This window comes from Anguilla rostrata, chromosome 19 (genome assembly GCF_018555375.3).
Source record: "Anguilla rostrata isolate EN2019 chromosome 19, ASM1855537v3, whole genome shotgun sequence".
Lineage (NCBI taxonomy): Eukaryota > Metazoa > Chordata > Actinopteri > Anguilliformes > Anguillidae > Anguilla > Anguilla rostrata.
Window position 1 is genome coordinate 618,707 of NC_057951.1, and position 26,416 is coordinate 645,122.

The following is a 26,416-nucleotide window of genomic DNA, read 5'->3' on the forward strand; positions in this document are numbered from 1 at the left end:
TGAGTAAGACTCCAAACAAAGTGTTTGAAGCGTGCAGTTTATAGTCAGAATTTTCCAAATGTATTTCACTGAGAAACTGATTTATTCTATGGGAACTCTTGATTTATCACAAGTAGTGTCTCTACAAAATCACACAATAAAATATCCAGTGTTAATTCAACTCTCACCTCTTAACAGGTAATGTTTCATCCCACTCTGCAATGTGGGACCAAATGTTATCTGCTAAGAGTTGAATTAACACTGGACATTAACTGGACATTTTATTGTGCATTAATCAGGGATAAAAGGTGCACTTCAAACTTGAGGCTTTGGACCTTCTGCGTGTATTCTGTTTAAAAGTATCTGTCCCCGTTCTGGCCTTCCTATAAGAGAAAACATGAGACATATTGCAAGAATCTGATTGTTTCAATGGCTCTCATACAGCACACCACTTCATGTGTTTATTTCACACTGATACAGCACACCACTTCATGTGTTTATTTCACACAGTGATACAGCACACCTCTTCATGTGTTTATTTCACACTGATACAGCACACCCCTTCATGTGGTTATTTCACACTGACACAGCACACCACTTCATGTATTTATTTCACACACTGATGCAGCACACCTCTTCATGTGTTTATTTCTCACTGATACAACACACCTCTTCATGTGTTTATTTCACACACTGATACAGCACACCTTTTTTTGTGTTTATTTCACACTGATACAGCACACCTCTTCATGTGTTTATTTCACACTGATACAGCACACCTCTTCACGTGTTTATTTCACACTGATACAGCACACCTCTTCATGTGTTTATTTCACACAGCTGTAGCACACCTCTTCATGTGTTTATTTCACACTAATACAGCTGACCAGCAGCCCTGTGAAGCAGAAGGATCTCACTGACTCACTGGAGAGAGATGAGCAGCACAGTAAGAGTTTTCACTCATTGCTACTGTGTGTCCATTTGAATGCTGAAATGAGCTTAGCATTCAAATATAACGGAGTACAATGTTTTTTAATGTTTTGTTGATTTATAGCTTCTACACTTTCATAACAGTGTTTTACGTCAACAGTCTTGCATATAGAAAACATCACACACTACATGTACACAAAGGTGTTTAAATTAAAATATTGCATCCAGCAGTGATTATGGGGCAAGCAAATGCATATGAGATTAAATGTCCCTGAAAGAGATTCAAATCTGGTCTGAGTTTTTATCCAGGATTAATGAGCACTGAGCATAAAAATTATAAGATGATTAAAGTAATACATGACCCATGAAGACCATATTTACCACATCATACTATGAAAAATTAATAAATTGAATGTGATAAAGGAATTGAATCCTTTTTCATTGTTTGATGTTTTCATTTTGTGTGTAGAACAGACTGTGAGAAGTGTGTAACACCTTAAGATGTGTGTAAACCATTGTGAAAATTGACTGCATATGTATTTTTTATTATCTGTTCTGTTATTTTAAACATTGTTTCTCATGTTTCCTCTCCTCAGATAAATCCATAGAAAGAGCCCAGCAGGCAATGAAAACTGCTCTGAAGAAGAAGTTTGAATGCATATTTGACGGTTTAGCAAAGCAGGGCAACCCAACCCTCCTCAATGAGATCTATACAGAGCTCTACATGACAGAGGGGGGAAGTAGGGGGGTCAATGATGAACACGAGGTCAGACACATTGAGACAGCATCCAAGAGACACACCACACAGGAGACTTCAATCCTCTGCAATGACATCTTTAAGCCTTTACCTGGACAAGAGAAACCCATCAGAACTGTGCTTACAAAGGGCATCGCTGGCATTGGGAAAACAGTCTCTGTGCAGAAGTTCATTCTGGACTGGGCAAATGGAAAAGCCAATCAGGACATTGATTTCATTTTCACTCTTCCTTTCCGAGATCTGAATCTGAAAAAGGAGGGAGAATTTAGCCTCATGGAACTTCTGCAGCAGTACTTTCCGCAACTGAAAGAGATCAAAAGTTTTGAAGATGATGAAGTCAAAGTTGTGTTCATCTTTGATGGTCTGGATGAGTGTCGACTTCCTCTAGATTTCCAAAGCAATAAGATCTGCTGTGATATAACAGAGTCATCATCAGTGGATGTGCTGCTGACCAACCTCATTCTGGGGAATCTGCTTCCCTCTGCTCTCCTCTGGATCACCTCCCGACCAGCAGCAGCCAATCAGGTCCCTCCTGAGTGCGTCCACCAGGTGACAGAGGTACGCGGGTTCAAGGATCCACAGAAGGAGGAATACTTTAGGAAGAGAATCAGAGATGAGATAAAGGCCAGCAGAATTATCTCACACGTAAAGTCATCCAGGAGTCTGCACATCATGTGTCACATACCAGTCTTCTGCTGGATTTCTGCCACTGTTCTGGAGACAATGTTGGATAAAGTGAGTGGAGACCTGCCCAAAACTCTGACTGAAATGTACACACACTTCCTGCTCATTCAGACTAATGTGAAGAATGAGAAGTATCCTGGCACCAATGAGACAACCTCTAAGAAAATGTCAGCATCAAATACAGAAATCATCCTGAAACTGGGGCAGCTGGCTTTACTACAGCTGCAAAGGGGCAATCTGATATTCTATGAAGAGGACCTGAAAGAGAGTGGCATTGATGTCTGTGAAGCTTCAGTGTACTCTGGGGTGTGCACAGAGATCTTTAAAGTGGAGTGTGGGTTGGGTGAGGAGAAGGTCCACTGCTTTGTGCATCTGAGCATTCAGGAGTATCTGGCTGCCTTGTTTGTGTTTCATTCATGTGTGAATAAGAACAGAAATGTACTCGGAGCAGAACAATCAAAACCTTGCAGACGCAGAGGCAGAGTGCAGCTGTCTGAATTACACAGGACTGCAGTGGATCAGGCCTTAGCGAGTAAGAATGGACATCTGGACCTTTTCCTCAGATTCCTTCTAGGCCTCTCTCTGGACTCCATTCAGACTCTATTAGGAGGAATACTGACACAGACAGGAAGCGGATCACCCGTACTAGATTGGATAAAAGCACTATATAAATACAGGCTATTTACCATTTACCATTTAGATCCACAGACAGGAAGCAGATCAAAGAGCATTGAGAAAACAGTATTGTACATAAAGGAGAGGATCACAGAAGAATCTTCAGCAGAGAGGACCATAAATCTGTTCCACTGTCTCAATGAACTGAATGACAACTCTCTAGTGGAGGAAATCAAGAATTTCCAGAGATCAGGAAAACTCTCTAATGAAAAGCTGGAACCACACCAATGTTCAGCCCTGGCCTTTGTGTTACTGATGTCAGAGAAGATCCAAGATGAGTTTGACTTGAAGACCTACAACACATCAGCAGCAGGTTATGAGAGACTGCTACCAGTAGTCGGGAACTGCAGGAAGGCCATGTGAGTATGGTGTAATAATTAAAGTAGATAATGACAGCATGTTTTTATAAACAATTCATAGTTAAAGTGAAAATAGAATATAATAAAATTGTCAGGCAAGTGAGAATTATGATTTTTGAGTCAAGCTATTTTAACAGATTGTGCCCTCATTTAATGAATACAGAAGTACCATCAAATGTAAAAAATGTGTCCAACATATAAAATGTATTTTATTAGATTTAATTTACATATTATCATTAAAGATTCCAGTTATTAAATACATCATGAATTCCTTGTTAGGCAAACCAATGTGATGGATCAATAATGGTCCAAACATACAACTCGCAGATTTAAATGTAGAGAGGGTATAGTATGTTGCAGTATTAAGACGAACATATTCCCCATCAAATAAAAAAATACAAGCTACACTTCCTTTACACAAAATTAGACGGACATGGAAAATAAATAATATAATTGTGAAAAAAATGAATGAAAGAGACCACAGAACCACAGCTTGTCTGTCCCACTGTGACCCAGGATGGTAAAATAAGCAGCTAAAGAATCAAGACCAGAGATAAAGAATCAAGACCAGAGATCCAAGACTGTGATCAAAAAAGACCAAGGCAGAGCTGAGAAGCAAGGCAAATGGCACAAGATCAAAGGCTCACTTTTGCTTTTTTATAATTTGTATTTTAACGAAGGAGCTTTGTCACTAAGCAGCTTTACAGAGAACCGGCCCCCAAAGTGTAAGCCTAGGGCAACAGTGGCAAGGAAGAACTCCCTGACTGATAACAGGAAGAAACCTTGAGCAGAACCGGACTTAGAGGGGGAACCCATCTGCCGCGGGCAGGCACCGGTTTGTTATGGAAAATCAACAGTAGCAGGAGGCGGGGGTGCCCAGCTGGTCTAGCTGGTCTAGGGCTGGAGCTGCCGGTCGGGGGGGTGCTCAGCAAACTTGGGCTAGAGCTCCGAGCAGGTGCCTAGAGCCGAGGAAGACGAGAAAAAAAAACCTTGTTAGGGGGTTCAAATGGTAGATTAGAAACAGAGGTGCCCACGTGCAATAAGGAAAACCCCGGCAGAATAAGGCTAAGGCAGCATAGCTAGGGGAAACAGAGGCAGGGGCCAACGCAGCCATGAGGGCAGGCTTGAGACAGTCATCACCATACCATGACCGGTTCAGCTTAGCACAGCACTTCCAATGATGATCCAGTGACAGCACTAATCGCTCAGTCTGCCAGAGACTCTATAGCTATGCCTGCCACCCACTCCTGCCCCTCAAATATAAGAGACTAAGAATATATGTTTTGAGCCTAGCTTTAAATAAGGTGATAGTGTCTGTGCCCCGAACATGGGCAGGCAACTTGTTCCACAGGAGGGGAGCACGATAGGAGAAGGCTCTACCACCTATGGTACTTTTAGATATTCTAGGAATAACAAGGAGGCCTGCACCCTGCGAACAGAGCGTTCGTGAGGGAATATAAGGAAGAAGTAAATCATTTAAGTACAAAGGGGCAAGCCCATGTAAGGCTTTAAAGGTAAGAAGTAGTATCTTATAGTCTATTCGGAATTTAACTGGCAACCAGTGAAGCGATGCTAACACTGGGCTGATGTGCTCGAATCTCCTTGTTCTAGTGAGAATACGAGCTGCTGCATTTTGAATTAGCTGGAGCCCTTCAGATAGGAATTTGCACATCCAGACAAAAGAGCATTGCAGTAATCTGATCTTGAAGTAACAAAAGCATGAACTAGCTTTTCTGCATCATGTAAGGACAGTATTTTCCGAATTTTTGAGATGTTTCTCAAGTGATAAAAAGCAACCCTGAACCAAGAGAGTGCCTGTCCAAGGAGGCCTACAAGATTTTCAAGTCTATCCAGAAGGATGAGGTGATCAACTGTGTCAAATACCGCACTTAAGTCTAAAAGCACAGGTACAGAGATGCAGCCATGGTCGGAAGCGAGGAGTAGGTCATTGAGTACTTTGACCAGGGCTGTTTCAGTGCTGTGAGAGGGTCCAAAACCAGATAGAAAAACTTCCAATATATGATTTGAGTGCAAAAATGAACCAAGTTGTTTTGAAATGGCCTTTTCTAGTATTTTAGAAAGGAACAGGAGGTTCGAGATAGGCCTGTAGTTAGGTCATTCACATCCAAGTTTGGCTTCTTAAGAAGGGGTTTGATGGCTGCAAGTTTAAGAGTCTGTGGTATGTGTCCAGATGCTGAAGACACATTCACAATACGTAACATTGGTGTTCCAGTCACTGGTAATAGCTCCTTGAAAAGCTTCTTAGGGATAGGGTCTAGAAGACAAGTAGAAGATTTTTAGGAATTAACTATGGCATTAAACTCCATGAGATCTATTGGAGCAAAAGAGTTCAGATAGGCCGCCCGTCTTTCTGAAGATTCTTCTGAAGATTCTGCATCCATGCGTTGAGCGGATGGAAGGGCAGACCCTATATGAGGGGTGGTAGGAGAACTTTGAATCTTGCCCCTGATTTTTAGAATTCTGTCATCAAAGAAATTCATGAAGTCATTGCTACTAAATGATATTGAGGCACATGGATCAACTTGATTCTTGGTCAGCCTGGCAACAGTGTTAAACAGGTGCCTAGGATTGTTTCTATTTTCATCTATTAAAGTAGAAAAGTATGAGGAACGTGCTGTGGAGAGGGCATGTTTATAAGTTAGTAGATTGTCTTCCAGTCCTGGAGGAATACCTGCAATTTAGTAGAACGCCATTTGCGCTCAAGTTGGCATGAAGCTTGTTTGAGAGCATGAGTATGGTCATTGTACCAGGGTGCTAATTTCTTATAGCGGACTTTCCTCTTCTTAAGAGGTGCGATAGTATCCAGGGTTCTGGAAAGTACGTAATTTATGTTGTCTGTCAGCTGATCAATTGAGCTAATGCTTGCACTTTTGTATGTGTTTGGGTGGGAGCCAAGAAAATCCCCACAGTGCACAAATGAGCCTGGGAGCTCATTAATAAAAGCATTTGCAGTCCTGGAGGAAAGCTTACAGATACGGTAGAATGAAGGATCTGGTGACACATGACAAACTTGTGAAAGTTGGAAAGTAATTAAATAATGGTCTGATAGCACAGGGTTTTTAGGCATAACCGCTATATTTGCTATTTCTGTATCATAAGTTAAGACCAGATCAAGAGTATGGTTATGAGAATGTGTGGACTGATGTATATGTTGATCGAAGCCAATAGATTCAGTGATAGACAAGAGTGCTGATCTGAGAGGATCACCTTCACTATCCATGTGAATATTGAAGTCCCCTACAATTACTACTTTATCTGAATTAACAACAAGGCTGGAAAGGAAATCAGCAAACTCAAGTAAAAAGCCACTGTATGGCCCTGGTGGCCTGTATACAATTGAAAGGATAAAACTGACTGCTTTTTTGTCTGGATGTGCGAAACAGAACAAGCACTTAAAAAAGTTACATTTGAAGCCGGATTTCAAAGTAGCAAAAAGATTAGAATGATATACAGCAGCAACACCACCGCCACGACCCGTCAGACATTACATTACATTACATTACATTACAGGCATTTAGCAGACGCTCTTATCCAGAGCGACTTACACAACTTTTTTACATAGCATTTTACATTGTATCCATTTATACAGCTGGATATATACTGAAGCAGGGTAAGTACCTTGCTCAAGGGTACAACGGCAGTGTCCTTTGGTGAAGTAGTTCGAACTGTGTTTGTGTAGAAAAAAGAATCCCTCCTTTTAAATGTCAGTCAGTTAAGGACAAATGTTGATTGAATCAAATCCATGTTTTTCAAAAGGGGGGAAGAATCCCCCTTTTATCCCTAGTCCATGCATAGATAATTTGTGAGTGGGAGATGACCAGAGAGAGCCTGCTCAGGCTGTACCCCTCTTACATTGTTCATGAAGATGAGATATTTTTTCAACATAATGATTAATGTAATGCTGGATTTGGTTTGGGAGAGGCAAGTGTGGTTATGAATGAAATGTTTGTGTTACTGTATTGTGAGATTAGGTCAGGCAGTAAATGCACCACGTTACAAGGCCAGTAGTGCCACCCTGGTCTCTGCTTTATTCTGGTGTAGGCTGACCCAGAATCCAATAGTGCCTGTAGACAGAGTGAAAACAGAAAGGTAGAGGAATTGTAGGATATAATGGGTGTCAGGGTGAGGTCTTCTCAGGGGACTGTTAAAGTGCCTGTTTTTGAGGTAATTCTGTGGCTTATCTCAGGCTAAAGTCTGGCCTGTACAAGGTTCTGAAGTTTCCTAAAGCCTGGAAAAAGTTAAATGGTGTCTCCTTGGACAGCACCATCAAATGTACCACTATTCCAACAAAATGGACTCAAAGGGATCATTAACAGTTCCTACATAGCTTTGGTTTCACTACCTGGTTATATGTAACACCAGCAGAACAGATGCACTGCACTACATGGTTATATATAACCTCAGCAAAACAGACAGACTGCACTACAGTACCTGGTTACATGTGAACAGATCACTTTTTTGCATTCCTGTTTCTAAAGTGAATCTGGCTTTTGCTGTGTATTGGCTTGCAATGCTGTGGGAAGTTTCTCACAGTTACCAGCAAAAGTAAAGAAGCAGAGCCTAACTCACTATCCAAACTGAAAGACTTGGTTAATATTCTGCATCTTTACTTTTGGTTGTATTTGTGCCAAATGTCAGAAGAAAGGGGGCCATTTGGGTAAGAATTTCATCTGTAGAACTGTCAGAGTTCTGTCCAACAGGACGTCTAATTCTCAGGCCTAAAGTGCTGCAGTTGGAGAGTGTAGCAAAGTCATTTTCCTCAGAGCATCAGTAACTTAAAATCCTCATTATAACTCTTCATCAATCAATGTGATTACTGTTACATTGTACGTATCAGATTTTACAGTATATTGCGCTGTTTAAAAATACAATAATATATCAACTCTCTTTTGCAGACTGAACAGCTGTGACCTCACAGAGAAGTCCTGTGAAATTGTGGCCTCTGCTCTCCAGTCATCAAACTCACCCCTGAGAGATCTGGACCTCAGCAACAATAACCTGGGAGATTCAGGAGTGAAGCTGCTCTGTGCTGGACTCATGAGTCCAAACTGTAATCTACAGAGACTGGACCTCAGCTACAATAACCTGGGAGATTCAGGAGTGAAGCTGCTCTGTGCTGGACTGATGAGTCCAAACTGTAAACTACAGACACTGGGGTGAGTTTCCTTATGCTTCCCAATCGCCCATCTACTAACAGAGCTGAACCTGAAGAATCTCTTGTAGTTCACTTTGTTGATCCCCTTTATGAATTAAAAGACTCAATCAAATAACCCTGAGTCTACTTTACTAAGCTTGAAGAAGTTAAGCATCTGAAGTCTTTCCTCAAAACTTTTATTCTTTCATTTTCCAGGAACCAAAAGAGCTCCCTTATTTTTCAACCTTTTAGACGCTCATACTTTCTTCCTGCCAGAACACATCTTATCACATTCTGTAAGTGTGGTTAAAGGGTTAATCAAAATAAAGTAACACTTCTTGATTTGACATCAGAATAACTTTCATTGCTTGCACTGCTGCCCTAATTTGCATAAAGTGCAGCACATAATTTATAAGTGCCAAAATTTTACCCCCTGGTTTCCATATTTCTTGAAATGTTCGGCAAGAAAGGGGACGCACTTTCTGAGTAGCTCAAGTATTCCCAAATAGTTGCCATTGTTAGGGGAACCGAGAACTTTTTGCCTCCTCGGAATGCGAGACCTCGTTCTGACAAGAACTGTATAACGGAGACAATTCGTTTTCGGACCTCGCGCCAATACTTCCCCTCCTCTTCGCAGCGCTCCTTAAGTTCGTTGTCAATTCCGTGCACCTGTGTGCGAGCGAACCAGATGAGCATTGCATTTCGATGAGACTGGCTTGACTCATGCTCTTCAGTCGAACAAGAAGCAGTTCAATAACCGGATTGAGAAAAGGCAGATGGTGTCCCGCCGAAAAGCCGACAAAAAAAGCGATATACATTACCGGTTGTTGGAGAATAAACTAACCACTCACGGGTAACACTCTCCCCATTACGCAGATTATGCGAAAACAAGGTCTTACTCAATTGTCTGTTCTGATTTTTATACGATCGTTCTGATGCTGTGAATGCTATGTCTTTATTTTGACATGACAAGGATGCTTTTATTCCTTTGCTCACCCAATAGCTACGCAAGTTTTCGGTAACGGGTCCCCAACAAGCTCCATCAGTGGATGTGGCTCCACATGTTGCATCTTTCCTCCCGACCGTGGCGCCTGCACCTGCTAGCGGAGTAGTTTCGTCAGCAGCACTGACAGTGCTGATGTTATCAGTGTCTCCGGAGCCGGGTTCCAGAGAAGGCGTACTCGATGCTAACAGGGTTGATGTCGTGGCTGTGCCATCTCTGCCTGGTGACGGCGGTATAGTTTCTGGAGAAGGCGGCCGGGTTGACTGAGTTGGTGTGGCGGGACTTGGGTTTGCATCTGCATCATCGTCAGCATCAGGGCATGTGTCGGGGAAGGGATCGTTGTTGATGTCGGAGCCTGCATCGGTTGCTGTTAAGTAAGCATCCGTCGATGTTTTGAAGAATGAAGTAAGCTTCAGTATTTTACTGAGAACTTCTTTGTTTCTTGCTTTTTGTTGTTGTTTTCTTGCTCTTTTTTGCGCCCCACTTTCAAATTTTCTGCTTGACGACATGTTTGTTTTAGACAGAATTTTGATGACACAAGAATTCTCGCAACAACATATTTTGTACGTTTACGTTGGTTAGATTAACGGCAGTATATCGCGAGACATGCAGAAATCCTACAGATACGTATATATGTCAAAACGAATTAAAAATTTCTAAAAAAAAAAAAAAGAAAAAAAACATTCCCCTCACCACTGAGGCACCCCTAGTGGCGGAGGCTCGGGACTGCAGCCCATGTAGCCCATTGGGTAAACGCGGCCTTGGATGTTATTACTGTTAGTAAAATCAACAATTGGTCAATATGGTACGTGTGTACATCTTAGGGAAGAGTGTCAATCTGATCAACATGCAAGCTGCTGTTTAAATGCAATGTTACATCACTTAGTTTTGTCACTTATCTGTGGTTCCAATCCAAAGCTAAAGTCTGGATTTTAGAACATTTAAAATCAACAGCAGTTGGCTTTACTTATCTTGCTAGGCAGTCGGTAGAGGTTGTGCAGGGTCATTATATAGCAGAAACACAAGGAGACTCCTCACTGCTATATAGAGCACAGAGTTATTATATGCACCTTTAGCTGCTCCAAACAAAACTGGCACCAACCCACCATACTGTCCATAGCCCAGCTGCCAAACACCATCTAAAAGCACCCTCCCCTTGGCCTGGAAGCTAGGCCTCTTATAGAGCTCATGGTTATGTAATGGGCTACAGCTGATGTGATTGCAATGAACCACAGCTGCAGCTATACCCGTCTGTAGGGCCGATGCTGCCCCCTGGTGGACAGCACCCCAATTCCCTTTCTGGCATCATTATGTTAAACAGGCAAGAGCTTTGAGGATATGCTGTAGGGCACTCAGAACAACTCCAGTTATTGCATTACTAATGACATGGGAGAAACACCACTGAGGCATAGATGGATAAAACTTGCTTTGCATAACTGGATTAAGTTTAAATGATCTAGTGTAGATCACCCTACTATGCATCCTATTGAGGACTCATGGGAAGTGGACATGCAAGGGCAGAAAAAGTAGAAAAGCTCTTCTTAATTTTGCGAGTATGCAATGGGGAAAGCTACAGTTAGAGGGGAAAAGACATGGCTTCTTCAACCTGCTAGTCTGTCATCTCCCCATGGTTTCGTCTGGATCCTGTAATAGATCTAGCTGTATTAGGAAAGAACAGAACTGACACAGAGGGCCTCTTACAGTAAGTTCAGCTGACGCACAGCTGCAGCAAATGTGGGGTGGATATCTGCAGATCACTCTTCATCACTCAGCATGATTACTGTTACATGGCACATATCAGATTTTACAGGATATTGCGCTATTTAAACATACAATAATATATCAACTCTCTTTTGCAGCCTACACAGCTGTGACCTCACAAAGATGTCCTGTGAAATTGTGGCCTCTGCTCTCCAGTCATCAAACTCACCCCTGAGAGATCTGGACCTCAGCTACAATAGCTTGGGAGATTCTGGAGTGAAGCTGCTCTGTGCTGGACTGATGAGCCCAAACTGTAAACTACAGAGACTGGGGTGAGTAGTGCTGTGTACTGTGTGACCTTAACTAAATAGATTTAGTGATTATGGCTTTGTGCAGTGAAATATAAAAAGTGCTTTCTCTCTGTTTACTCCTGTGTCCACCAGCATTCTTTCTTTGTCCACATTGTTCTCATCCCTCTCTTCTAACTGCTCTAGCACAACAAAGAAAAGCAGGATAAACCCTCATGAGTCTTAGGGTTGCCAGGTTTGTGGTTCTTGACCAGAATGTAAGTTTTCAGTGGAGTCTGTAGTATCAGGTCACAGGTGATGACTGGATGCTGAATGCATGATTGACATTGTAAAATATTGACCACTTCAGTACAGTAATGTTTCACGTCTATCATAACAAAAATAACATAACATAACGACGAGTATAGGCCATTCAGCCCGACATGCTCGCCATTCTCCTACCTACCACTAGTGCTTGGTTTACCTACAAACTAGATAGTATCCAGCATCGTATCAAGCCCGGTCTTGACAACCCCCAGAGTTTCTGCCTCTACTACATGACATGCGCCAAGCTATTCTAATACTTCCTAACGTCTGTGCAGAATTTACCTTTTGCTAATTTCCATTTATGCTCCTCGTCATACTAACAGAGCTGAACCTGAAGGATCTCTTGTAGTTCACTTTGTTGATTCCCTTTTAAAAGACTCAATCAAATAACCCCGAGTCTACTTTTACTAAGCTTGAAGAAGTTAGGCATCTGAAGTCTTTCCTCAAAACCTTTATCTTTCCTACCAGAAACTAGTTTGGTTTCCCTTCTTTCACCCTTTTCCAGATCCTCTATATCTTTCTTGTAGTACAGTCCCCAGAACTGCACACAGTTCTGTAAGTGTGGTCTGACAAAGGTATTGTATAAAATAAGTACAACTTCCTTGGATTTACAGGGCTCCAGACTAACTTTTTACATTGGTTGCACTGGTGCGCCTAACTTTTTCATTTAGGTGCACCAGCACATAATTTAGGTGCACCCAAAATTTTTCATCGTGCCTTTTGGCAGCATAATAATACTGTGGCAAACACGCCTGCCACAGGCCACCGAAGTGGCTTTCCTTGGGGCCCTCCAGCACAGAGACACAGGGAGAAGAGGTTCCAACAGTCCAGATTTATTTTACGAGGGTTTGGCAAGGTGGTACAGCCAAATGAGCAGATCTTAAACCCTGTCATGACAGAGAGCTCCCTGGTGTGGGTGGGGATGGCAGATTTAACCTGTGCGCAGTGATTACCTCACTACGCACAGGTGCAGCCACTCCTGTTCCTGGGTCGAATTAGCCTGGCCAATTATCTAATTCTTAACCAATTATCCAATTGGCCAGGTCTAATTAGCTTGACCCAGGGCAGGTGTGGCTGCTTAAACCAGCCATCCCCACACCACAAATACATTTTAAGCATTACCTTTTTAGTCAGTTCCCATGCGCATTGGTAATTTCTTAACACATTATATAAATGATTGTAATCAGGAATAAAGGTGCAGATAAATGTTTTTCTTTATTTAAATGACAGCACAAACAAGAAATCGCAATAACCTTAATTGTTTAAAAAATAAACTTATAAAGTGCTGATGTTTAAAGTGCTTGACAAATTCAAATAAATAAATCAAACTCAAATAACTCAAATAAAAGTGTGCGCTGCTCCCGGAGGAGTACAGGGCGCGGTTTCACACATACACACTAGTGATGCGCGGATCGGCTGTGACGTCATCCGAATCCACATGTACGCAATCATCCACCCGCCACCCACCCGAACAAATTATTTTTCCGATTTAGAGACCCGCACCCGATCACACATTACCGCTATTTCTTATTATTTCGCAGCTGTTGCATATGACATACCCACACTTGACTCGTCATTCACTAAATCGCTCCCACACTGAACTTTTCTGCCCTTCCTTTGTTTAATTCTCCTTTTTAAATTTTCTCTCGGGTCTTTTTTGCCTCCTTTGCTGCTTAAGACAAATGGACGCTGCAATTGGCGCAACAAGAGTCTAGTCTGCTAATTCACGCCTGACGAAAAATGAAGCTTAAAATATGTTCACATTTTAGAGAATGCAATTAATATTTTCCTCATTAATGATGTATTATTTCACCCACCCACAACCCATCCGCTATTAATCAGAATGTTAATTTTTATGACTCGGCCCACCCGATCCGCAGATTAATCGTGGTGCCCGCGGATATAACTGAGATCCGCACATCACTAATACACACACACCTTATTTTTTCCCCACCCGCATTCAGCGAAGAAGAATATCAGGGTCAGAGCCAATCAGAGGCAGAGTAGGGGCGGGTCTTTGCAGAATGTGGGTGGGAAAAAAAATAACGCTACACACACACAGACAGACCTGCTAAATGTCAGGCGCACCGGTGCGACCAATGAAAATGTTTAGTCGCACGTGACAGATTTTTGGTCGCATGTTCAACCAAAATGGTCACACTCTGGAGCCTTGATGTATACTCACTACTATCCCAGCATCCTGTTGGCCTTTTTACTGCAACATCACAGTGCCTAGAACCTGAAAGGATTTGATCAACTATTACTCCCAAAATTGAGCACATTCCAATGTTGTTCCTCCCATAAAGTAATCTAGCCTTGTGTTATTATTTCCCACATGTAGAACTTTACATTTAGCTTTATTGAGTTTCTTTCTCTCTTTCATACGCTGACCTTGTGATGAAGATAAGTTGTACTGCTTCACATTACACACCTGTGTGTGCTACAGGGTTGTGGCGTTTCTGAAGATATTGAGCATAAAATGAGATATTATCAGGGCCGCGTTTACCCATCTTGAGGCCCTGGGCTACACAGCTCAGAGGCCCCCCCGCCGCGGCGACGCACGCAAAGATGTGCAACACAAGACAACCCCATAATAAGCCAGTGCAAAGAGGCCATGGGAAAATACACACCAACGCCATACAAAAGAACACCAATTATAGTCATACTGCAAACACACAACGGCAGGATAATCAAAATTCGAGCAGTTTTATCACACGGCAAACAGTCCACAAATGAAAAACAACATTCTAATTCTATTTGTATGAGAAATACATATGGGCATCGCTGAATAGAATATCGTAGTCATTTTTGTTTATAAACTACACGATAATATTCAAGACTTAAACTAGCATATTAAAAAAATCTGACTCACCAGTTATGTCATTAAAAAGCCTTTTTTCCTGCTTTTCTTTGATGCAAAATCCTTAATTAAATCCTTAAAATCCAGCTGGCGCAGCAGATCATGCTCAATGGACAGAATGGTCAACCCGTTCAGTCTATTTTCCTCAATGGATGCCCTCATTCTGTTCTTAATAATGCCTAACCTGGAAAATTTTCTTTCTCCGGTGGCGTTTGAAATAGGGAGGGTGAGATAAATTCGGAGTGCAATGTCCACGTTTGGGAAAGCACTTTGGAGTTGTTTCTCTCTCAGTGAGACCATCAGGTTTCTTGGTGACAGATCGTCAGTTGTTGTGTCGCAGAATGAACTGAACAAGCTCATCCTCGAAAACATCCTGTAAATCGGTGCTATATTTTTTCTGAAGATTGCGGCTCGTTTCGCGTATTTCAGACACAGACAGGCTCTTGAGATAGGTTAAAAAGCCAAAATAGTCGCAAGTCTCTGTGTAGGACTTATGTCTTGCTTGCAAATCACTTGTTAGTTTGTCAATTATGACTAAAAATACCTCGACACGAAAGTTCTCAGCTCCAATTAGGTTGTGGTCAGGTGCACTGGAATCATCTGCTCTCCATTTTCTCTTCGCCTGCCGAGTTACCACAGACCTGTATTCCTGTGTTCCTCCTATTTCCTTGGCCTGCGTCTCCAGGTCTCCAAACTGGTCGCGTAAACCTGCCACGAAATCTGACAGTGATCGCAGCATATCCACAGCCGTAACGAGATCCACATCTACCTTCTGGAGGATAGTACTCATTGTCTGAATTCTTTGTAATACTTTGTTCCACAATATACACAAGAAAGCTGTCTCTAATCGGTTCATTTTGTTAGCCAGAGAGCGCGCCTCGTCACGCGTGAGAGCATTCTGAGAATCATCATCTGATATGTTTATTAGCAAATTCAATATATTTTTATAGTTTACACAGAGAGCTTTGGTGGCCTGGGCGTGAGCGGCCCATCTCCTGTCCGACAGTCCCTTTAAAGTCTCTATGCGTTTGTTAACATTGGGCTCAAGTCCATCCATCATAACCTTCCATCGGCGGGGTGATCCCGAGAAAAGATTGAAGAGTGAACAGATCTGGAAAATGTGGTTGTTTCAGAGCAGCAATCTACACTGTTCACTCCGACTAAATTGAGTGAGTGGGCTGCACAAGGTATCCACTCAGCCAAAGGATTTACTTCTAGAATACGGGTCCTCAGTCCTTTGTACACACCTGACAAAACATTGTCCCCTACAATTATTTATATCAATATTCATGTCATTTAGCAGGTCTGTAACGGACTAAAAAAGAGACTCACCGGTATGACTGTATATGGGCAGGAATTTAAAAAAACGCTCGAAGACATATCTTATCATGAATGTTAGCTGATCAATATGGGTTAAATCTGGGGTTGAATCAACAACAAGAGAGAAGTACTTTGCTTTCTGCACCATTAGAATAATTTCAGCTTGAACTCGCTGTCCCATAATTGCAATGAATTCATCACATATTGTGTTGGATAAATAGGAAGTAGACTCATTCCCCTGGTTTCCATATTTCTGTAAATGTTCGGCAAGAAAGGGTTTGAACTTGCTGAGTAGCTCAAGTATTCCTAAATAGTTGCCATTGTTAGGGGAACCGAGAACTTCATCGCCTCCTCGGAATGCGAGACCTCGTTCTAACAGAACTGTATAACGGAGACAATTCGTTTTAGGACCTCGCGCCAATACTTCCCCTCCTCTTCACAGCGCTCCTTAAGTTCGTTGTCAATTCCGTGTACCTGTGTGCGAGCGACCCAGATGAGCATTGCATTTCGATGAGACTGGCTTGACTCATGCTCTTCAGTCCGACAAGAAGCATGTTTCCAATCAGAAAACCCGGATTGAGAAAAGGCAGATGAGCCGCATTTCCACCAAAAGTACCCGGAACTTTTAGTCCCAGGAACTACTTTTCAAGGAACTACAAGGTTCCTTCAGCCCATTGTTGTCTGCGTTTCCACCGCGGTCTAAAATCCCGCGAAGATTAGGCAAATTAGCCCACTGACGTATGAAAAAGCGACGTTGTCGTCGGTCCATCTGTCCTATGATTTCTTCTGTAACCCCATACTACCACCGAAGTGGCCTACATTATTTTCTAATAACCGGGACAGCCCGGAGGGGTTTATTCTACTTATATACAACAGGTTTCCAACAATGACTATATATATAGTTACTTTTGTATTTATTGATTTTTATCGGTTTAATCACCTGGAATTGAAATATTCTTCTGCAGCCGTTTGGGCTTATTTTACCGTTGTCAAGCAAAACTGTTGTTGGTAGTTGAACTTGGACCGTTGTTATGCAACAAATAGGATATAAGTAGCTTATTCTTCTGCCTAGTTGGCTTTGCAGATGTTAGACCAGGATAGTGTTCATTGTTCTCGGCTAGAAATAGCTGTACAAAATAAGTAATTGTACCTTACTGAACCCGTGTTCAGCAGTCTACGATCATGAAAATGCACTTTTGTACGTCGCTTTGGATAAAAGCGTCTGCCAAATGAATGTAATGTAATAAAAGGCCAATAGTCAGATTGTAACTGTTTTATATATCCTCTCAAACACATTCATTATGTTTTTATGCGAACATTCACTTTCATGTCTTGACATCCGAGGCGACAGAATGCATTCACATTTCCAATATAACTGGCAACAACAGCAGAAAACATGCACACGTTGTAAACAATTTGCTGTTTGATTACTTTCTCATCGTCAATTCCATATAGGATAATTGCAAAATGACAAGAATAGAACGAAAACTCGGACTTGCGTGAAAATTTAAATTAGCAGTGGTACAGCCACCGTTTGCTTTCCTTCGAAGTTACTGCTAGCCAGCAGCGAAGTGTGCCCTTCAGATGCGAACCATGCACCATAAATTAGTCCATAGTCTTCCTGGTCTTTTCGTGGAATTGAAGAATGGCGGCAATTACGGCAGTCTGAAAAAGCTAAAGGGACGATTACTAGAATTAACCTGTTATTTTACCCTGACAAAAAGTGCGGAAGGTGATTTCCAGTTTGCTTTTACTGTATCACCAATGTGAATTACGCAGAACTACCGCATACCTCACATAACTGTATCAAACGTTTTGAGTCAATTACAACGGGCTAACAAAGAAAATCCGGAAGAAAATATTCAGCAACCGAATTAATCTGTTTGAATGTTTTGGTACGTAATATGCTGTCCCAGCACGAATGCTTAGCATTTTATAAAACAAATACTAAAGCAAGAAAAGAACAGAAGAGCACACGTTATAATTCCAAGACATTGGCAGGCTATAACCAAAACTAGGCTACTGCACCGCATAACATAAAAGTTTGATTTGAAGTTATTATGAAAATAAATTGGTTTGCGACTGCGTATTTTTAAACATGGCGGTTGAAATAAAACACTGCAAGTAGTTGACCAATCAGAAATTTTCAGTGCTTGCGCCCCACCCCAAAGGTTCTGGTACTTTTGGAAAGTACTACCCCCCGTGCAGGAACTTTTTTGGGGGTAAAATAACGAGTCGAAACTCGAAACGAGTTTCCTCCCGACCGTGGCACCTGCACCTGCTAGCGGAGTAGTTTCGTCAGCAGCACTGACAGTGCTGATGTTATCAGTGTCTCTGGAGCCGGGTTCCAGAGAAGGCGTACTCGATGCTAACAGGGTTGATGTCGTTGCTGTGCCATCTCTGCCTGGTGACGGTGGTATAGTTTCCGGAGAAGGCGGCCAGGTTGACTGAGTTGGTGTGGCGAGACTTGGGTTAGTATCTGCATCATCGTCAGCGTCAGGGCATGTGTCAGGGAAGGGATCGTTGTTGATGTCGGAGCCTGCTTCGGTTGCTGTTAAGTAATCATCCGTCGATGTTTTGAAGAAAGAAGTAAGCTTCAGTATTTTACTGAGAACTTCTTCGTTTCTTGCTTTTTGTTGGCGTTTTCTTGCTCTTTTTTGTGCCCCACTCTCGAATTTTCTGCTCGACGACATGTTTGTTTTAGACGGAATTTTGATGATGACAAGAATTCTCGCGACAACATATTTTGTACGTTTACGTTGGTTAGTATATCGCGAGACGTGCAGCAATCCTGCGGGTACGTATGTACGTCAAAACGAATTAAAAATTTGTGGGAAAAAAAAGTCCCGGGCCCCCTAGTGGCGGACCCAGGACTGCAGCCCATGTAGCCCATTGGGTAAACGCGGCCTTGGATGTTATTACTGTTAGTAAAATCAACAATTGGTCAATATGGTACGTGTGTACATCTTAGGGAAGAGTGTCAATCTGATCAACATGCAAGCTGCTGTTTGGGTGCAATGTTACATCACTTAGTTTTGTCACTTATCTGTGGTTCCAATCCAAAGCTAAAGTCTGGATTTTAGAACGTTTAAAATCAACAGCAGTTGGCTTTACTTATCTTGCTAGGCAGACGGTAGAGGTTGCGCAGGGTCATTATATAGCAGAAACACAAGGAGACTCCTCACTGCTATATAGAGCACAGGGTCATTATATAGCAGGAACACAAGGAGACTCCTCACTGCGATATAGAGCACAGGGTTATTATATGCACCTTTAGCTGGTCCAAACAAAACTGGCACCAACCTACCATGCTGTCCATAGCCCAGCTCCTAAACACAATCTAAAAGTACCCTCCCCTTGGCCTGGAAGCTAGGCTTCTTATAGAGCCCATGTTTAGGTAATGGGCCACAGCTGATGTGATTGCAATGAACCACAGCTGCAGCTATACCCGTCTGTAGGGCCGATGCTGCCCCCTGGTGGACAGCACCCCAATTCCCTTCCTGGCATCACATGTTAAACAGGCAAAAGCTTTGAGGATATGCTGTGAAGCACTCAGAACAACACCAATTAATGCATTACTAATGAGATTGGAGAAATACCACTGAGGCATAGATGGATAAAGCTTGCTTTGCATAACTGGATTAAGTTTAAATGATCTAGTGTAGATCACCCTGCTAAGCATCCTATTGAGGACACATGGGAAGTGGACATGCAAGGGCAGAAAGAGGAGAAAAGCTCTTATTAATTGTGCAAGTATGCAATGGGGAAAGCTACAATTAGAGGGGAAAATACATGGCTCCTTCAACCTGCTGGTCTGTCATCTCCCCATGGCTTCTTCTGGATCCTGTAATAGACCTAGCTGTGTTAGAAAAGAACAGAACTGACACAGAGGGCCTCTTACAGTAAGTTCAGCTGAAGCACAGCTGCAGCAAGTGTGGGGTGGATATCTGCAGATCCTCAGTATCACTCTTCATCACTCAACATGATTACTGTTACATTGCACATATCAGATTTTACAGGATATTGCACTATTTAAAAATACAATAATATATTAACTCTCTTTTGCAGACTGAATGGCTGTGACCTCACAGAGAAGTCCTGTGAAATTGTGGCCTCTGCTCTTCAGTCATCAAACTCACCCCTGAGAGATCTGGACCTCAGCAACAATAACCTGGGAGATTCAGGAGTGAATCTGCTCTGTGCTGGACTGCTGAGTCCAAACTGTAAACTACAGACACTGGGGTGAGTAGTGCTGTGTACTGTGTGACCTTAACTAAATAGATTTAGTGATTATGGATCTGTGCAGTGAAATATAGGGTTCCCAGGTTTGTGGTTCCTGACCATAATGTAAGGTTTCAGTGGAGTCTGTAGTATCAGGTCACAGGTGATGACTGAATGCTGAATGCATGATTGACATTGTAAAATATTAACCACTTCAGTACAGTAATATGTTTCACGTCTATCATAACATAACAAAAATAACATAAAATAATGACGAGAATAGGCCATTCAGCCCGACATGCTCGCCATCTTCCTACCTACCACTAGTGCTTGGTTTACCTACAAACTAGATAGTATCCAGCATCGTATCAAGCCTGGTCTTGACAACCCCGAGAGTTTCTGCCTCTACTACATGACATGCGCCAAGCTATTCTACACAGTGACTACTCTCTGTGTGAAAAAATACTTCCTAACGTCGGTGCGGAATTTACCTTTTGCTAGAAGTTAAGCTTGAAGAAGTTAAGCATCTGAAGTCTTTCCTCAAAACCTTTATTTTTTATACCAGAAACCAGTTTGGTTTCCCTTCTTTCATCCTTTTCCAGATCCTCTGTATCGTTCTTGTAGTACAGTCCCCAGAACTGCACACAATTCTCTAAGTGAGGTCTGACAAAGGTATTGTATAAAATAAGTATAACTTCCTTGGATTTACAGGGTTCCAGACGAACTTTTTACATTGGATGCACTGGTGCGCCTAACTTTTTCATTTAGGTGCACCAGCACATAATTTAGGTGCACCCAAAATTTTTCACCACGCCTATTGGTGCCACAATAATACATTTTAAGCGTTACCTTTTTTGTCAGTTCCCATACACATTGGTTATTTCTTAACACATTATGTAAATGATTGTAAACAGGAATAAAGGTGCAGATAAATGTTTTTTCTTTATTTAAATGACAGCACAAACAAGAAATGGCAATAACCTCAATTGTTTAAAAAATAAACTTGAGAAGTGCTGATGTTTAAACTGCTTGACAAACTCAAATAAATAAATCAAACTCAAATAACTCAAATAAAAGTGTGCGCTGCTCCCGGGGGAGTACAGGGCGCGGTTTCACACATACACACTAGTGATGCGCGGATCGGCTCTGACGTCATCCGAATCCACATGTACGCATAAACATGACATACCCAGCACTTGACTCGTCATTCACTAAATCGCTCCCACACGGAACTTTTCTGCCCTTCCTTTTTTTAATTCTCCTTTTTAAATTTTCTCTCGGATCTTTTTTGCCTCCATTGCTGCTTAAGACAAATGGACGCCGCAATTGACGCAACGAGAGTCTAGTCTGCTAATTCACGCCCGACGAAAAATGAAGCTTAAAATGTGTTCGCATTTTAGAGAATGTAATTAATATTTTCCTCATTAATTATGTATTATTTCACCCACCTACAACCCATCCGCTATTAATCAGAATGTTAATTTTTTGACTCGGCCCGCCCGATCCGCAGATTAACCGTGGTGCCCGCGGATATAACTGCGATCCGCACATCACTAATACACACATGCCTTATTTTTTTCCCCACCCGCATTCAGCGAAGAAGAATATCAGGGTCAGAGCCAATCTGAGGAGAAGGGGCGGGTCTTCGCAGAATGCGAATATCTAAAATTAGATATTATCAGGGCCGCTTTTACCCATCTTGAGGCCCTGGGCTACGCAGCTCAGAGGCCCCCCCGCCGCGGCGACGCACGCACGCAAAGATACGCAACACAAGACAACCCCATAATAAGCCAGTGCAAAGAGGCCATGGGAAAATACACACCAACGCCATACAAAAGAACGCCAATTATAGTCATACTGCAAACACACAACGGCAGGATAATCAAAATTCGAGCAGTTTTATCACACGGCAAACAGTCCACAAAAGAAAAACAACATTCTAATTCTATTTGTATGAGAAATACATATGGGCATCGCTGAATAGAATATCGTAGTCATTTTTGTTTATAAACTACACGATAATATTCAAGACTTAAACTAGCATATTTTAAAAAATCTGACTCACCAGTGATGTCATTAAAAGACCTTTTCCTGCTTTTCTTTGATGCAAAATCCTTAATTAAATCCTTAAAATCCAGCTGGCGCAGCAGATCATGCTCAATGGACAGAATGGTCAACCCGTTCAGTCTATTTTCCTCAATGGATGCCCTCAGTCTGTTCTTAATAATGCCCAACTTGGAAAATGATCTTTCTCTGGTGGCATTTGAAATAGGAAGAGTGAGATAAATTCGGAGTGCAATGTCCACGTTTGGGAAAGCACTTTGGAGTTGTTTCTCTCTCAGTAAGACCATCAGGTTTCTTGGTGACAGATCGTCAGTTGTTGTGTCACAGAATTTAATGAACTGAACAAGCTCATCCTCAAAAACATCCTGTAAATCGGTGCTATATTTTCTTAAAAATTGCGGCTTGCTTCTCGTATTTCAGACACAGACAGGCTCTTGAGATGGGTTAAAAAGCCAAAATAGTCGCAAGTCTCTGTGTAGGACTTATGTCTTGCTTGCAAAGCACTTGTTAGTTTGTCAATTATGACTAAAAATACCTCGACACAAAACTTCTCAGCTCCAATTAGAATGTGGTCAGGTGCACTGGAATCATCTGCTCTCCGTTTTCTCTTCGCCTGCCGAGTTACCACAGACCTGTATTCCTGTGTTCCTCCCATTTCCTTGGCCTGCGTCTCCAGGTCTCCAAACTGGTTGCGTAAACCTGCCACGAAATGTGACAGTGATCGCAGCATATCCACACCCGTAACGAGATCCACCTCTACCTTCTGGAGGATAGTACTTGTTGTCTGAATTCTTTGTAATAGTTTGTTCCACAATATACACAATATACACAAGAAAGCTGTCTCTAATCGGATCTCATCTCGTGTCCGACAGTCCCTTTAAAGCAGGCATGTCAAACTCAGTTTGGCTCTGGGGCCGGATCCAGACTTTCTGTTCTCGGGTGGGCCGGATCAGTAAAAGAATGTCAACTCCAAATATTTAGCTTTGTTTTTCAGTACTATGCTTTATCATTCAGCCTACATTTGTAGCCTACCCTACATATTATAATCACGGATGACAAGGGATCTTTTCTAAGCACAACACATTTATTCACCAACAATGGAAAAAAAAAATGATTTCATGTTAGGCGGTGAATGTGTTAACAACTGGTTTATTTTAACAGTTAAGTGAATGCAGTTTTACACCTGAACCAACTCACCACACTAAACAAACTCAAGTGGGAGCTATGAAAAAAATATTTTCGCCTTAATTGTCATACTGCTTTGAAATAAATAAAAAAAGAAATACAAAATAAAAGTTATAGCCGTGCATGGGCAATAAGATTAGACTACATCAGATCAAACTACTAGGCTGGGCCTACTGAAGCTGAGAATATACTGCACAATATTAATTGTCTTTAATATGAAACCAGATTAATCTTATTTTTAATGATCTGTATTCATGAGTGCAAACAAATTTCGTGTCATCACACTTTTTTTCTCTTTACTGCACTCCTGCAGTCTACTTGCTGCTGCTGGCTCCTGAAACTTGGGATCTTTTTGCCTTCACAAGTGTATCGATATTAGGTGTCAAATCCTGAGTAGCAGCACATTTAACAATGTCATTCAAGTGTTTATTTGTTAACCTTGAGCGCTGCTTTGTTTTATTATTGTTCATTACGGAGAACACCTGTTCACAAAGATAAGTAGTCCCAAACATGGATAGAACCTTTGCAGCCATGGCTGTTATTTTGGGGTAACCTGGCACGAGATATTGATAAAACGTATCCAATCCCACGGACCCAAATTTATCCTTCATAGCGGAATCGCACTGCAAGTCAATAAGCTCAAGTTGAATGTCAGCTGGCATATCAGAAGGCTTCACTGTAAATGGCGAGCGAAAAAAGCCAAATTTGTTCTCAAGTTCACTGAATACCTGAAACCTCTGCTCAAACTCTCGCAGCAAATCTGTTATGTTGTCTTTATATTTTTCCAAATCATTATCGGGACGGTCTGGTGCCTCCGGACGCACAGCTGTGAGAGAAGAGAAATGCGCGGTGTCACCGTTGGATAGCTGCGTCTCCCACAGTGACAGTTTCATCTTGAACGCACTTATGCTGTCGTAATATTGAGTGACAACTCTGTTACGGCCCTGCAATGTAGTGTTAAGTGTATTCAAGTGTTGTGTAATATCAACCATAAACGCAAGATCCTGCACCCATTCCTTGCATTTAAGTTCCTTTACTGGCGTCCCTTCTTCTCCATGAACTGTCTAATTTCCCCTCGTAGCTCAAAGAAGCACTCCGTGTCCACTTTTCTTTTTTTGACAGTGCCATTTTGGGAAGGGTGTGTTTGACCGATAACTTGTTTAGTAGTGGTGAATTGTGAAGCAAGATTGCCGGTTTATTTTTAGTACTAACTCGTGTCAATGCCGCATGCTGGACGTGAGCTCTTTTACACATTTACTGCCCTCCCGCGGCCGGAGGGAGCATTTGGTTTGTATTTATTTTAAAAAATCATAACTTTTGATAGAAATAAGCTAGAGACTCGCTTCTTTTTTTGACATACTCAGAAATTTATGCCGGGCCGGATTAAATCATCCAACGGGCCGGGTCCGGCCCGCGGGCCGTATGTTTGACATGCCTGCTTTAAAGTCTCCATGCGTTTGTTAACATTGGGCTCAAGTCCATCCATCATAACCTTCCATCGGCGGGGTGATCCCAAGAAAAGATTGAAGAGTGAACAGATCTGAAAAATGTGGTTGTTTCAGACCAGCAGTCTACACTGTTCACTCCAACTAAATTGAGTGAGTGGGCTGCACAAGGTATCCACTCAGCCAAAGGATTTACTTCTAGAGTACAGGTCCTCAGTCCTTTGTGCACACCTGACGTGTTGGATGCATTATCAGAACATTGTCCCCTACAATTATTTATATCAATATTCATGTCATTTAGCACGTCTGTAACGGACTGAAAAAGAGACTCACCGGTATGACTGTATATGGGCAGGAATTTTAAAAAACGCTCAAAGACTTGACCTTCCTGAGAGACATATCTTATCACGAATGTTAGCTGATCAATATGGGTTAAATCTGGGGTTGAATCAACAACAAGAGAGAAGTACTTTGCTTTCTGCACCATTAGAATAATTTAAGCTTGAACTCGCTGTCCCATAATTGCAATGAATTCATCACTGTGGTGTGGGGATGGCTGGTTTAAGCAGCCACACCTGCCCTGGGTCAAGCTAATTAGACCTGGCCAATTGGATAATTGGTTGAGAATTAGATCATTTGGCCAGGCTAATTGGACCCAGGAACAGGAGTGGCTGCACCTGTGCGTAGTGAGGTAATCACTGCGCACAGGTTAAATCTGCCATCCCCACCCACACCAGGAAGCTTCTCTGTCATGACAGTGTTTAAGATCTGCTCACTTGGCTGTAACATCTTGCCAAACCCTCGTAAATAAATCTGGACTGTTGGAACATCTTCTCCCTGTGTCTCTGTGCTGGAGGGCCCCAAGGAAAGCCACTTCGGTGGCCTGTGGCCTGTGGCAGGCGTGTCTGCCACAATCACATATAGTGTTGGATAAATAGGAAGTAGACCCACTCCCCTGGTTTCCATATTTCTTTAAATGTTTGGCAAGAAAGGGGTCGAACTTGCTGAGTAGCTCAAGTATTCCCAAATAGTTGCCATTGTTAGGGGAACCGAGAACTTCATCGCCTCCTCGGAATGCGAGACCTCATTCTGACAAGAACTGTATAACGGAGACAATTCGTTTTAGGACCTCGCGCCAATACTTCCCCTCCTCTTCGCAGCGCTCCTTAAGTTCGTTGTCAATTCCGTGCACCTGTGTGCGAGCGACCCAGATGAGCATTGCATTTCGATGAGACTGGCTTGACTCATGCTCTTCAGTCTGACAAGAAGCATGTTTCCAATCAGAAAACCCGGATTGAGAAAAGGCAGATGGTGTCCCGCCGAAAAGCCGACAAAAAAAGCAATATACATTACCGGTTGTTGGAGAATAAACTAACCACTCACGGGTAGCGCTCTTCGCATTACTCAGATTACGCGAAAACAAGGTCTTATTCAATTGTCTGTTCTGATTTGTATACGATCGTT

At 42.2% G+C, this 26,416-nt stretch overlaps 2 protein-coding genes across 3 annotated transcripts in view; both read left to right on the forward strand.

The window, feature by feature from the left end:
• Positions 1–20,529, forward strand: part of LOC135245721 (NACHT, LRR and PYD domains-containing protein 12-like) — a 76,516-nt gene extending 55,987 nt beyond the window's left edge. For both annotated transcript variants that reach the window (XM_064319017.1, XM_064319016.1), the window contains exons 3-7: positions 862–925; positions 1,506–3,384; positions 8,301–8,561; positions 11,402–11,575; positions 20,106–20,529. In XM_064319017.1, coding sequence (XP_064175087.1) covers positions 862–925; positions 1,506–3,384; positions 8,301–8,561; positions 11,402–11,575; positions 20,106–20,283 — 2,556 coding nt within the window. In that variant the 3' untranslated portion in view covers positions 20,284–20,529. The remainder of the gene's footprint in view (positions 1–861; positions 926–1,505; positions 3,385–8,300; positions 8,562–11,401; positions 11,576–20,105) is intronic.
• The window catches only part of LOC135245706 (NACHT, LRR and PYD domains-containing protein 5-like), a 281,523-nt gene that overhangs the window by 58,790 nt on the left and 196,317 nt on the right, over positions 1–26,416 (forward strand). The gene's annotated exons all lie outside the window — the stretch shown is intronic.